Genomic DNA, 15,336 nt, shown 5'->3' on the forward strand with positions numbered 1-15,336 from the left:
AATTAAAGCATAAATACAAAAAAAAACCTATCCGTGTTCAGCTCAGATTCTCATAACAGAGGAGACAAATTGTTGAATAAAGTCGTTATTTTTGTTTTCTTTGTGTATTTAGTACTGGGACAATTGCTACTCAGTTTTGGGATGTAGAGCTTCAAAGTTGTTGAATTCCATTCAGCAAAAATTGTAAGGGGAACAAGTTTCTTTAAAACATGAAACTGGCAGAGACTCTAAAGTATTCTAAATGTACGATATCAAAATATACTCAGATTTGTTATTTCGGGAATGGAACAAATGCAGATTTCTAAAACCTATAATTATTAGGTTCTATCTGGAAAAAAAAGAAATAAGGCCATCCTTAAAAAAATGTTTGTTTGCTCTAACCTGACAGACCGTGTCAATTTAGGACTGATTCATAATTTGTAAAAAAAATTGGGCTTTTAGTCCGACCAGCTTGCTGGTTGTACATTTTCATTAAGACAGACCAATTTTTTTTTTACTCCTCAAACAACTAATAGAAAAGCAATAAAATAATATTAATTATATATATTTTAAATTACATATATGTATACATTATATATTTAAGTGTTGTAAATATGTGACATCATCTGTTTATACTATTGGTTAACAGATGTCACACTATGGCCTGCGCGTTCGCTTCGTCTCATACTCTCATTCACTGGCAGAGTCAACGGTTCGCGTTTAGTAATGATGGCTTCAGAGTCATGCGGGTTCAAGCACCATAATACATCTAAAAAATTTATTAAAACAGCTTGACACCGCTTTAACTTGGCACGAAGTTCTGGAAAAACTGCCCAGATCTTTTCCCATCCCTTCTCCCATCTAGTCTAAAACCGTGACCGTGTCGACTGTCATTTTATGTCTGAAAATGTATTGCACGAATCGATTGGACCAACCAACACAAGTTACGAAAACAATATGCTAATTTGTTTAAATTCATACCGACGTCATCAACATCACCAAAATTGTACTTTATTTTATTTTATTTTTTTTTACATTGAAATGTGAAAAATAAATAGACCTGCCTACTGACCCTTTTTTTTTTTTTTGTTACCGTTACTGCAAACCAAAATATTTTCAAGGATGGCCTAATTGAAGCAAATGTTTAAGAAACACAAACAGTTCACTTATAATTTGTTTTAAAACATAAAATTAGTGTTGTAACAGTATGTTGACATGCATGAGAAAGTTAAATTTAATGGCTTTTATGACATTTCATATTTTAAATGAATTTTTTTTTTCTTCTTCATGTTAAGCATAAAAGTTTTTAAGAATAAAAGTGTTAATATTTTGTCCAGAGAAGATGTTAAATTAAGGCAGGAAAATGCTGTGTAATTTAACACATTATTGCCGGAATCATTAAAGTTAAAGTTTCCTTTTGTTTAGACAGAAAGCAGATTCTGTAATACATTTATCAGACTTTATTCCACAGAACGTGGGACAGGTAAAATGTATTTCTCTCTAGACATCAGTATGGCTGAAATAACATGCTAACGTTAATTGTTTTAACTAAGACCCAATCAGTTCAATTGTTGACTTTTTGATTTAAGGCTCAATATTGTAAAATGTAAGCCTTTTTAAGACAAAAAAACTGCAAGAAAACGGACAATGCTTCAGCCAAGGTGTTTAACAAAGTTAACTACCCAAGTCAGTTTTTATGATCAATGAGTATTTTATATTATTGGTTAATATGTGAATCCGTTGACCAAACTATAAATGACATGAGTTGTGATATCACCGGGACAAACTACCCTTACAAAAATTAACCATGGTTTTACTACAAATGAAACCAAAAAACCATGGTTACTATAGTTAAACCATGGCAACCACAAATTAACCATGGTTTTGCTATATTAACCATAGTTTAACCACGGTATATGTAGTAAATCTGTGGTTAAACAAATGGGAGTCAATACGCCAAAAAACCATGGGTTACTACAGTTTTACTATAATTAAACCATGTTCATTTTTCGTAAGGGTAATTTAGATGAGATTATATTAGATTAGACATTGTATTGGTTCCAGAATAATTCCGCTCTTGAATGTCACAGACTTCCGAAGCTTTGTTCAATAGTATGTTCCTGCACAACCGGAGGCTGCAGTTTCAGGACCGCAGTTCTAGGACCCTGTTGGTTTAGTTTGTAGTCACGTTACTTTGTATATAGCATCAATATATTAATCTCAGTAGCATTTGTTTTTAAATGTGATTTTTTTTATTCAAAATGCAGCAGAGGTTAATTACTAAGTGTGCTTTGAGTCACAATTTTAAATTTAAACATGAATTTACACAAAATATAAATGAAATATCAATTTTGTAAAATTTATGTATATCAATTTTAAAACAATTGTAAAAAATTAAGAATTCATTATCATTATCAGGTAAGTTAAAGTTGGAATCAGCGTATGGAGTCACTAAATTACTGCCAATACTTTAAAAGTTGTTGAGAGGCAAGACAAGACACAAGAATGATTCAAGAATGTTTATTTATATACATATATATATATATATAGTGCAGACCAAAAGTTTGGACACACCTCCTCGATCAAAGAGTTTTCTTTATTTTCATGACTATGAAAATTGTAGAGTCACACTGAAGGCATCAAGGGCTATTTGACCAAGAAGAGAGTGATGGAGTGCTGCGCCAGATGACCTGGCCTCCACAGTCACCGGACCTGAACCCAATCGAGATGGTTTAGGGGTGAGCTGGACCGCAGACAGAAGGCAAAAGGGCCAACAAGTGCTAAGCGTCTCTCGGGGAACTCCTTCAAGACTGTTGGAAGACCATTTCAGGTGACTACCTCTTGAAGCTCATCAAGAGAATGCCAAGAGTGTGCAAAGCAGTAATCAAAGCAAAAGGTGGCTACTTTGAAGAACCTAGAATATGACATTTTTAGTTGTTTCACACTTTTTTTGCTATGTATATAATTCCATATATAATTCCACATGTGTTAATTCATAGTTTTGATGCCTTCGGCGTGAATCTACAATTTCCATAGTCATGAAAATAAAGAAAACTCTTTGAATGAGAAGGTGTAACAAGCTATTAACACTGCCAAATGCCTAATTTATCATTGCAAAACAACGCCAAAACAACAGGCTAACACAGTGCACCCAGGCAGTCAGTGCAGTTTAATTAAGAAAGATATTTTATAAATAATTATGGTAAAACAACTACTATTAAGCCAGTATTCACACTAATACATTAAGCTGCAGGTAAATCTTACAAACCTTACATCAACCATGCTCTTGTCATCTGATAAGTTAAATTAATGTGCAGGCTAGATTCACCAATAATACTTCGTCATTAAAACACAACAAGGATTTATGAAATCATGGCCATGAATTAACGTCGTAGTAATTAATAAAACTAGCTCACAAATTCTTAATTTGGTGGGAATTAATTATTAATTCATAGGTAGCAGTTCTCACTATGTAACTTTGCACCGTTTAAACGTTATAAAATAAAACTTAATTAAATATCGGTACTCACCGTCTGATTGCTGTCCACGTCGTCCATCGTTAATTAGTGTTGATCCAGTACAGTAGGTGGCGCTGTCACAAAAATACTAGGGTCCTAAAGCTGCGGTCCCAGAATTGCCGTCCTGAAACTGCAGCCTCCGGTTGTGCAGGAATACCCTTCTCGCTTTGTTTGGTCGCATGCTTCTCTGCTCCGCGGTGATTTGTCAGAAATAAAGAAGAAAAGTCCGACCACCAGATGTGTTAAACCGTGTTAAAAGCTTTGAATAATGAACCGTTTTCTGGCACAATTTCATGACCGCCTCAAACATTTCGGAAAGCCTTGGTTTCCCATCACTCCTAATAATTATAGATATACACTGCAGTGAACCAAATACCAGGTACTGTACCCAGTGGAAAACCCCCCAAAAGTGAACCGTACCATGCAGTGGAAAAGCGTCATTATTGGATCAGGAGGCCTTGGCTCAAGGCTGGCTGGTGTGTGACTGAGTGTAGGCGTTCAAGCTATTTTAAAGGGATAGTTCACCCGAAAATGAAAATTTTATGTTTATCTGCTTACCCCCAGGGCATCCAAGATGTAGCTGACTTTGTTTCTTCAGTAGAACACAAACTGAGATTTTTAACTCAAACCATTGCATAGGGCTGTGACGATGGCCGTGATAACGAGGGAAGTCAACGATTAATCGATGATTGATTAATTGTAGATAAGAGATACAATCGATTAAATCTGGTCTGTTATCCGATTTATTGTTCAGCTGTGTGCGGTTCATGTGCACTCAACACGTGCAAGAGGCTGTGAGTGATGGTGACGGTAAATAAATGCTTAATTCAGAATGTTCAAATTAAGCTTTTAATGTAATTTAAACTTTTAAAGTACATTAAAATAGAAACAAAGTTACTCAACATGGAAAGTAATAGAAATGTAGTAACTAAGTAATTTAATCAGATAATTGTTTCACATTGTGGGGTTTGAAGGGCTGCGGGACATAGGACAGAAAGGCTATTCATTCCTACAACTTGTTTATTCATTCCTAATAGGGATGTGCGAGATCTCGTGGTGTGAGATCCGATGTGTCTTTAATAGTAGTAATTACTAAATTTCACTGGAAAGATTTGTTTAATTTTTATAAATGAAGCATAAAATGTTCTCAATGATTAATTTTATCCAAGTGAAATTAGCAAGCAGTTAGACTAAATTTACATTCATTTTAAACGCGAAGCCAGGCGTGAGTCGACGCAAGTTGCGCGCATGCATCAAACCTCATCCATACTGCTAGATGAGCTCTTGGAGATTTGCAGTGCAGGGCCACGCGTGAATATCACCAAGCGTTACGAAACAGGCTGCGTGTGTGTGGCAAGTGTGAACGGCTCGTCCATGACGCGGGATTCACACCGCATGAGGAAAAGAGGAGCAAGTATGAGAAGCAGTTGTCTTGAACAGTGCTAATATGGGAGAACGGAGGTGCGCTCACTCTATTGGTTAGTAAGACTGTCGCTCAAAGCTGGCAGTCATGCATATGCTCTGGAACAGCATTCACATTGCAGGCTTTTGCGATTAGCATATTACAACGTTTTAAATCGCGTTTGCAATTTGATTTAGATTAATCACAAAGCCCTAGTTCTCATTACGAATTTGGGAAGATGTTTGTCACAAGTATAACATTGTCACATGCCTTTAGAATATTCAAAAAAGTAACTGAGACTGATGAGTAACAAGTTCAGCGCAGTTTTTCCTCATGCTTTGGACTTTGAACTCTGGCACCTGCGAGCTAATTTAGCGATTTCAATCATCATACAGTAACTTAACCACCAGCAATAACCACGTCGTCTTCTCATTGGAGACATGATACAGCACTAAAGAGTCTGTTGCTGTCAGTGCTTTGTCCTTGTAAAGATTTCTGCATCTTTATCTGATAGTTTAAAAATACTTTTACACTGCCGACATGTTTGCTGTATTAGTAATCAAGATAACCCTAAAAAATTGTTTAATTCAATCAACAATCTTTTAAACAAATAATATTTCCAATAATTCTGCTTCTGTTCAATTATGTACCGTATTTTTCGGACTGTAAGTCGCACCCGAGTATAAGTCGCATCAGTCCAAAAATACGTCATGATGAGGAAAAAACATATATAAGTAGCACTGGACTATAAGTCGCATATATACAGTCTACAGCCACGAGAGGGCGCTCTGTTTTCAGTGTAGACTACAGGAGCACTGAGCAGCATAGAGCGCCCTCTCACGGCTGTAGACGGTAAGGTTTTCTCTTGGTTCATTTCTCTCGGTTCATGTCAAATTAATTTTGATAAATAAGTCGCACCTAACTATTAAGTCGCAGGACCAGCCAAACTATGAAAAAAAGTGCGACTTATAGTCCGGAAAATATGGTAACAGGTTTCTTGTGTTTTTTGGTAATAAGATTGAGGGGATGATGTATCAGATTACTACTACAAATACATGTTACCCCAAAATTAAATTATATAGAATTCTCTGGTGTTTATTTTTAAGAATTCTCCACGTTAGATGCTCAATCCCTGTGTAATGTGGTTTTAATTCGAGTTTATTTGTATAGCGCTTTTACAATACAAATCGTTACAAAGCAACTTTACAGAAAATTATGTTTCTACAATATTTAGTAGTAGCTTATAAGTGGTGACTGTCAGTTTGTGCTCGTTTGACAGGATTTTTAGAAAAATTTGATGATGAACATTATTAATATTATTAATTATTATATGATGCAGTCACACTTGTAGCAGTATTTGTTAGTTATGTTTGTTGATTCAGGGTTAGCATCATCTGTGGTCGTCTGATGGTCAGCATCATCTCTTCTCAGGTGTTCTCGATCCAGACTGGAGCTTGTGTAAATCCTAGTTACCTGTAATCCCAGTTATGTAAATCCCGTAGCAAAACTTAGAAACAAATAGAGACATCATTAGCATAGCTGCTGTTCCAACAAAGTAAAATTAATTAGTTTAAACCAAGCTAATGAATAAGAATGCACATTTGATCAGATGCAACTACACTCACAATTTAAGAGATACATTATTCAAATGCTTGGCGAAAGAGATGCGTTTTTAATCTAGATGTAAACCGAGAGAGTGTGTCTGAACTAGAGCTGAAACAACGAATCTATTTAATCGATTAAAATCGATTATTAAAATAGTTGTCAACTAATTTAGTCATCGATTTGTCGCTAAATAACTTATTTGCCGTAAGCGGCTCATTTCGTGCATATTTCAAATCTGCGGTGACCAAAGTGTGGCAGTAATGAGCCACCGGAGGTTTTACTCAGCCAGTACAACAGGAGAAGTAGCGAATAGCCAATAGCTGGCCTCGTTTTGTCACGTGCTTCCTGAACAGCGTCTCTGCAGCATTCAGAGGGATGTGGGAGTAGTTTACTTTGAGCCTTCAAAAAAGATCAACCTGTAAACTCTGCACTACTGAACTGTTTAAGGGGCCATTCACATATCGCGTCTTTTGTGCGCTCATGTTCGTTATTTCCAATGTTGGAAATGTGGAAGCGACGTGGTCGTGAAGCGCCCGTTTTTCCAGGCGCGTCCGCACCCCATCGAGTTAAAAACATTTCAACTTTTCAGAGAGCCACAAGCGCACTGCGGGTCATGTGACAAGAACTAAATAATCAGCTTCATCCTTAACGTTAAAAGCTCAGCCAAGATGAAGGAACAGCTGATCATAGCTGTATATGGATTTCCATTTTGAAATAAATTTAGTAGTATGGCTACTGCAAGCGATTTTTAGAGCTGCAAATCCATTTATCCTTTGCTGAAATTTCCGCGTCTTCAAGGAGAGAGCACGTCATGGTTGCTTAGCAAAGGCAGATGCCTCAGGGGCGCAACTGCCCGAGTGCTTTGGAAAGAAGGAGAAAGTGGCGCCTAGCGTTTTCCACGCGTTTTTAGGCGCCATATGTGAACGTCCCCTAAGACTTTTATTTGTGCAGATTCTCCAGTACAATGTTGTTTGCAAATGTTTATTCGTAAAAGCTGATAACATTGCTTTTTAACAATTAACATTTAAAGCTTTACAAACATGTTCTGTGATCAGTTTGTCGTTTACCAGTTCATAATTCAGTCGTGCAGCCTAATTATGACTGAATGAGAGAGGTAAATGTTTAAAGATATTTGAAATGCACTTTTTTTTTCTAAGTATTCACTGCTCTTTTTCACACAGCAGGTTTTTTGTGTGTGTCCGATATTTTTTTTTTTTTTTTTTTTTTTTTTTTCTGGACAACCTTCTGATGGATTTTACTTTAAAATGTGAGTTCCATTCAGGTTTCATGCCATTGGCACTTTATTTGAAGAATTGTTTACAATTTTACAGCATAAGCTATAAAGCTGTTTCCCAGTAAATAATAAAATACAACGCACTGCAATCTTATTCTGTTTTATCCTTATTCTGCATGAAAATATGTTCTGAAAGATTCCTTAATAAGCTTTGTTTGGGATGTTAAACTACTTTAGGAGCTCTAAGGACTGCCATGGTGAAAACATTATTTGAAATCTCCTTGTGAAATTTGCTAGAGTATGGGTCAGTGTTTTGATTGCAGAAGAGTTTGACAAAGGATTACTAACACATAATAAAACAACTCCAGGAATATTTTTGATGAGGATATGACAATGCAAAATGGTTAAAATCTCTTAAAAATCTATGCTGAATGATAAAGACCCTTTATTAATAATTTACTTGGGGAAAAAATGGAAAAAACGAAAATATAAGTACATAAACCGATTAATCGTAAAAATAATCGACAGATTAATCGATTATCAAAATAATCGTTAGTTGCAGCCCTAGTCTGAACCCCGAACATTATCAGGAAGGCTATTCCAGAGTTTGGTAGCCAAATGTGAGAAAGCTCTACCTCCTTTAGTGGACTTTGCTATCCTAGGAACTACCAAAAGTCCAGCGTTTTGTGACCTTAGGGTGCGTGATGGGTTGTAGCGTGGTAGAAGGCTAGTTAGGTACGCAGGAGCTAAACCATCTAGGGCCTTATAGGTAAGTAATGATCATTTGTAACTGATACGGAACTTAATAGGTAGCCAGTGCAGAGACTGTAAAACTGGGGTGATATGATCATATTTTCTTGACCTGGTAATGACTCTAGCTGCTGCATTTTGGACTACCTGTAGCTTGTTTATTGAAGAAGCAGTTTATTGACCACCTAGAAGTGCATTACAATAGTCCAGTCTAGAGGTCATGAATGCATGAACTAGCTTTTCTGCATCAGAAACAGATAACATGTTTCGTAGCTTGGCAATGTTTCTAAGATGGAAGAATGCAGTTTTTGTAACATGGGAAATATGATTTTCAAAAGACAAATTGCGGTCTAATATAACACCAAGGTTTCTGACTGTAGAGGAAGTAACAGTACATCCGTCTAGTTGCAGATTGTAATCTACAAGACTCTGTGTAGTGTTTTTTGGTCCAATAATTAATATCTCTGTCTTATCCGAATTTAATTAGAGAAAATTATTTGTCATCCAATCTTTTACATTTTTAACACACTCTGTTAGCTTAGACAATTGAGAAGTTTCATCTGGTCTCGTTGAGATATATAGTTGAGTATCGTCAGCATCACAGTGGAAGCTAATTCCATATTTTCTAATAATATTACCAAGGGGCAACATGTATATTGAAAATAGAAGGGGACCTAGGACGGATCCTTGTGGCACTCCATATTTTACTGATGATAAATGAGATGACACCCCATTTAAGTAAACAAAATGGTAGCGAATGGACCGGTAGGATCTAAACCATCTTAGAGCCTGCCCTTGAATACCTGTATAGTTTTGTAATCTATCTATGAGTATGTCATGATCTATGGTGTTGAACGCAGCACTAAGATCAAGTAAGACTAGAAATGAGATGCAGCCTTGATCTGACGCAAAGGGCAGGTCATTCGTAATTTTAACAAGTGCAGTTTCTGTGCTATGATGGGGCCTGAAACCTGACTGAAATTCTTCATACAGATCATTTTTGTGCATGAAGGTGCTCAATTGAGCATATTTTTAGACATAAATGGAAGATTTGAAATAGGCCTATAATTTGCCAGTACACTATGATCTAGTTGTGGTTTCTTAATAAGAGGCTTGATAACCGCCAGCTTGAATGGTTTTGGGAAGTGACCTAAAGATAACGACATTAAGAAGCGGTTCTTCGGCTACAGGTAACAACTCTTTCAGTAATTTAGTGGGTACAGAATCTAATAAACATGTTGTTGGTTTAGATACAGTGATAAGTTTATTTAGCTCTGTTAAGGAGGTCTAACCAATCAGAGTCCACTTTATGGATGACGTTGGAAAAGGACGATAGGTGGCGAGCTAGAAATTTCCCGACCTCTCTTGTCAGCGAGCGGAGTGAAGAGAATGAACGCATGTTCCTGATATTAATATTTGGAGTTTGCCTACTTTGTGTGCGTTTATGCAAAGATGTAAGTCTATATACTTCTATGTGATACTTAATATAGTTATCCCGCCCTGTTATGGCTTTATTTGAAAGAAATTAGTGAGACTTCTGCCTCCTCAGTGTTCCAAACTCACGCTGAAGTAGTTAAATATAACAGATTATGCATATAAAGTTATGTATTTACTTAATTCCTTATGTATCATTGTTTGGTGCATCATAATTCAGTTAATAAGTGTTAGATGTTGATTTTATCATATTCTCCGTAATCCCCTTCATAGACGATGATTACTCATCACTTCATAACAGACACGGAGAATTTGCAAATTACTGTTATACATGCTGAATGCGCCATCTACAGGGCAATTTAAGTATTGCAGTTAACTAGGAATTGTATTAGATGTGAATATCATGTATATATGTTGTCATTATATTATGGTAATATGTTATTTATTTGTTTATTTCAGACCACACACACGTTTACTACAATAAAGTCAGAATGTTCTGAATCCTGTGCCGTGTTTTTACTGACACCCTGGAGCAAGCACAATCTCCTGATCAGCCCAATAGTTCAAACTTCCCTACAAGCTCTTCCTGTCCTATATTTGTAAAGCACTGCAGTTTATCTTTGGGTGCGATGGATGAAACTGAAGTGTTAGCCGCTGTAGAATCTACATTCTCTATTGTATTTCTAATGTTATCTATTTTATCAGTGAAGAAATTCATAAAGTCATTACTATTAAACGTTGGTGGCATATTTGAATCAGGTGGCGTCTTGTAATTTGTTAATTTAGCCACGGTGCTAAATAAAAATGAAAAATGTAAAAATGAAAGGTACCACCTCAAATGTTGATCCCATACCATCTAGGTTGTTTCAGTCATGCTTTTCTTCATTCTGTCCGGCTGTTTTGAGTATTATAAATGACTCTCTGTCTTCTGGTGTTGTGCCAACAGCACCTAAAATTGCCGCTGTAATCCCTGTTCCAAAAACAAATAGCCGTGACTTTGAGAATCTTAACAAATTTTCGTCCTATCTCTAATCTCCCTTTTATGGCTAAAATCTTAGAACGTGTTGTTACATCACAATTGCTCTGTCATCTTTCTGTAAATAACCTCTATGAATCTCTTCAATCTGGCTTCCGTAAAATGCATAGCACTGAGACAGCATTAGTTAAAGTAAACAAATGACTTCTTGATGGCTTCCGATCCTGGATGCTTGTCAATACTGATTTTGCTTGATCTCAGTGCCGCTTTTGACACTATTGATCATTGTACCTTACTTTCTCGCCTAAAGTCTGTCTTTGGTGTATCAGACTCTGCTCTGAGTTGGTTTAAGTCTTATCTCTCAGATTGCAAACAATTCGTTGTGCTGGATGGCTGCAGATCTGAGGTTGGCATGGTAAAATATGGTGTACCTCAGGGTTCAATTTTAGGTCCTTTACTTTTAATTTCTATATTTTTTTCCACTTGGCCAACTTTTGAGGTCTCTTAGGCTAGATTTTCATTTTTAAGCTGATGACACCCAAATATATATTCACTCAAAAACTGATGTAAATGTGGCTGCTTCACATCTTTCTAACTATCAGTTATCAAAAATTGGATGTCTGTTAATTTTCTGTCTAAATCGTGATAAGACAGAAGTGTTGCTTATCGGTTCGCCTCACCAGTGTGAAATCCATAGCCTTGCATGTGGATGGCTCTGTTATACAGTTCCAATCTAAATTAAAAAACCTGGGTGTAATTTTTGATCCTGTTAAAGTTTCTTTTTTCATCTCAGAAATATATCCAGATTACGGTCCATGCTGCCTTTTTCTGTAGCTGAAAAATAATCAATACTCTGGCTTTCTCTAGAATTGATTATTGCAATGCCTTGTTAGCAGGAACATCTAAATTTATTTTGAACAAACTTCAGTGGGTACAAAACTCTGCTGCATGTATTCTGACTAGGACAAGACATAAAGATCATATAAAACCTATTTTAGAGACCTTACATTGGCTACCTGTCGAATTTCGTGTTGATTTTAAGATTCTTATGTTGACCTACAAGGCATTAAATGGACTTGCTCCTCAATATCTTTCTGAGCTTTTAATACCCTACATTTATGCCGCGTTTCCACCGAAATTACCCGGAACATTTGTACCAGGAACTTTTTTTCCCAGGAACTTTTTTCCCCCCAGGCCTGTTGCTTTCTGCGTTTCCACCGCGGTGTAAAGTACCGGGAAGATTAGGCAAATAGACTGGTGACGTAGGTCTGCGCGCGTTTCTCAATACAAAGTACCGCTGATTTAAAAAAAAAAAAAATTACGCTGATTTTGGACGTGCATCCTCGGTAGTTAGTTCAGACTTTGTGCATTAGTCTTGGGAGTGTGATGTCCGCGACCACGCGAATCCGTTAAATCTATAAACAGCAGCGTACTTGATAACTTCAGTCAGCTCGTCTTGGCTACTGCAATTTTCCCCTCAGTATATTTACAATAAAACGAAATAGGATATCAAATACCACTGCCTCCTTTGGTTTTCATTTAAGCATAATAACAGCTGCAGAAATGTACTTAGTTCAGGGATATGTGTATATGCAGCCATTACAATGAAACGAAATATTATATAAATTTGCCTTTTTTATTTTAATTTTAACATATCGATAAATTGAGAACAGACCAAAGAAAACCTGTTAGATTTACCCCGCAGCTGAATTATATTTTATGTTTAACCACTAAAGACACATCAGAGCCAGCGGCACATATCAGAAGGTCTACCCGAGGTGAAGCTGCTCTCTGCGGATACATGAGGACTCAGCTCCCGCTGATCGAGTGGAGCTCACCGTCTACGAGATCGGCGAAACACATTTTTAAATAGGCGCTGTCTTTATAAATAAACAACAGATTTGAGTTTTAAACATCTACATTCTCGCCTGAAATACTTTTAAAATTACATTTCATGACACAATAACAGTAATATTTGAAAATGATCCGAATAAATGGTGTTTGAACTCAACCAATGCTGCGTGAACTCAGATCGCTTTGGCTACTGCAATTTTCCCCTCAGTATATTTACAATAAAACGAAATAGGATATAAAATACCACTGCCTCCTTTCGTTTTCATTTAAACATAAAAACAGCTGCAGAAATGTACTTGGTTCAGGGATATGTGTAACGTTATATACAGCCATTACAATGAAATGAAATATTATATAGACTTGCCTTTTTATTTTCATTTTAACATATAGATAAATTGAATACAGACCAAAGAAAACCTGATTTACCCCGCAGCTGAATTATATTTTATGTTTAACCACTAAAGAGACATCAGAGCCAGCGGCACATATCAGAAGGTCTATCCGAGGGCTGCTTCTCGTCGGATAGATGATCACTGAGCTCCCGCTGATCGTGTGGAGCTCACCGTCTCCGAGATCGGCGAAACACATTTTTAAATAGGCACTGTATTTATAAATAAACAACATATTTGAGTTTTAAACCACTACATTCTCGCCTGAAATACTTTTAAAATTACATTTCATGACACAATAACAGTAATATTTTGAAAATGTTGATCCGAATAAATGGTAGTTGAACTCAACCAATGCTGCGTGAACTCAACCAATCAGCATGTTTAGTGCCAAAGTCCCGCCCCCGAAAGTTCCTGAACATTGAAAAAGTACCACCTCGCCAGCAGGGACTTTCTGAGGGGCATTTTTTTTACCTGGAACTTTATTTAGTTCCTGGTTCCTGCGGTGTAAACACACCAAGTACCAGGCCAAAGTCCCTAGTTCCTGGGTAAAGTTCCTGCGGTGGAAACGCGGCTTTAGTTGTTCCGGTAACGCACCTAAAAACAATGGGTGATAGGGCGTTCTCTTCAGTTGCCCAAAAGTTATGGAATTCTCTGCCTTCCGAAATTAGAAATGCACCATCCTTGAAAATGTTTAAATCTTTACTTAAAATGTATTATTTTAAGGAAGCATTTGGGTAAAAGGTGGTATTTGTGGTTGCTTATGTGATGTATTGTGTGGGTTTACTATATGTCTTGGATACTTTTTAAATGTATTTATTTATTTTGCTATTTTCGACTTAATTTTGTTTGCCGTATATTTGGTGCATCCCTAATGCAACCTATGAATATGTGGTTATTTGTGGGGTAACTAGAACAGTTATATAAACAGATTTCATATAAACAGTTTCTAAAAAATATTTTACACTTTTAAAAGGGTGAATAACCCTTTTATAAATGACAGTAAGCTAACCATTTATTGGGTAGAAAGGCACACTGCATCTGCCAGAGAATCTTGAGCTGAAGCTTGACTACAAAATTAAATCGCAAATCAAATCGCAATATCTGTCAGAAAAATCGCAATTAGATATTTTCCCCAACGTAATAATCAAGGAACTTAGCTGCTGTATTCTGGGTGCAGCAGGCGCAGTGATATGACGCAGCACCTGAAAATAACCTTGCTGCGTAATATTGTGCCTGCTGCACCCATTGTATGGGATCAAGTTTCTTTATTATTACACTGGAATGAGAGTATGGTTCCTATATAACCTCTTTGGTCATTTTTTAATTAGATGCTAACAGTCTAATCAAGTTTAGTTATCTATGCCAAGCTAAGCTAAAAAATGCTACCACCAGGATTTGAAAACAGTAAAACTCAACTATTTAACTCTAGGGGAGTTGGAAAATTTGGAAAGTGTTCCTTTAACTGGAAATATCAGAAATGCTTTGTAGTTAATAGTGAATTCAGATCACTCGACACATCTTTATATAAAATCTATGATGTTCGTAACTTAAGGAATCTGTGATTTAATATTTTACAGATCCTTGTAACACACCATTATAGAGATGGCATTTATTAAAGAGGAGAGTGAAGACTTGAAGATTGAAGAAACATTCAGTCTCAATCATGAAGATACTGAGGAACAAACAAAGATGGCGTTCATTAAAGAGGAGAGTGAAGACTTGAAGATTGAAGAAACATTCAGTCTCAATCATGAAGATACTGAGGAACAAACAAAGATGGCTTTCATTAAAGAGGAGAGTGAAGACTTGAAGATTGAAGAAACATTCAGTCTCAATCATGAAGATACTGAGGAACAAACAAAGATGGCGTTTATTAAAGAGGAGAGTGAAGACTTGAAGATTGAAGAAATATTCAGTCTCAATCATATAGATACTGAGGAACAAACAGGTTGGTTTTTATTCTCAAAGCTGAACTCAATCATTTGATCCTGTTTAAAATCTCCAGCTCTACAGAAAGGATTTTGAAGAATGTCATGTGAGTTTTGAAATTAAAAATGTTGTATTTAAAATGGAGCGGGTCGCATCATGTTGGGCTGGCCACCTTCAGCGAGGCAAAATAAGGAACACCGGGTCTTCAACACAAAAGTGTCATAAACAAAACTGAATATACAAAAACAAAAGAAAAGTGCTCA

General features: G+C 36.5%; 1 protein-coding gene across 2 annotated transcripts in view; it reads left to right on the plus strand.

The window, feature by feature from the left end:
* The window catches only part of LOC127955916 (gastrula zinc finger protein XlCGF57.1-like), a 703,806-nt gene that overhangs the window by 486,365 nt on the left and 202,105 nt on the right, over positions 1-15,336 (plus strand). Inside the window, exon 1 of one of the 2 annotated variants that reach the window (XM_052553550.1) lies at positions 14,758-15,092. The exons of the other annotated variant lie outside the window; for it this stretch is intronic. Coding sequence (XP_052409510.1) covers positions 14,834-15,092 — 259 coding nt within the window. The 5' untranslated portion in view covers positions 14,758-14,833. Of the gene's footprint in view, positions 1-14,757; positions 15,093-15,336 lie in introns of those variants that run through there. 2 annotated transcript variants of the gene reach the window in all.

This window comes from Carassius gibelio, chromosome B4, assembly GCF_023724105.1.
Source record: "Carassius gibelio isolate Cgi1373 ecotype wild population from Czech Republic chromosome B4, carGib1.2-hapl.c, whole genome shotgun sequence".
In the NCBI taxonomy this organism is placed as follows: domain Eukaryota; kingdom Metazoa; phylum Chordata; class Actinopteri; order Cypriniformes; family Cyprinidae; genus Carassius; species Carassius gibelio.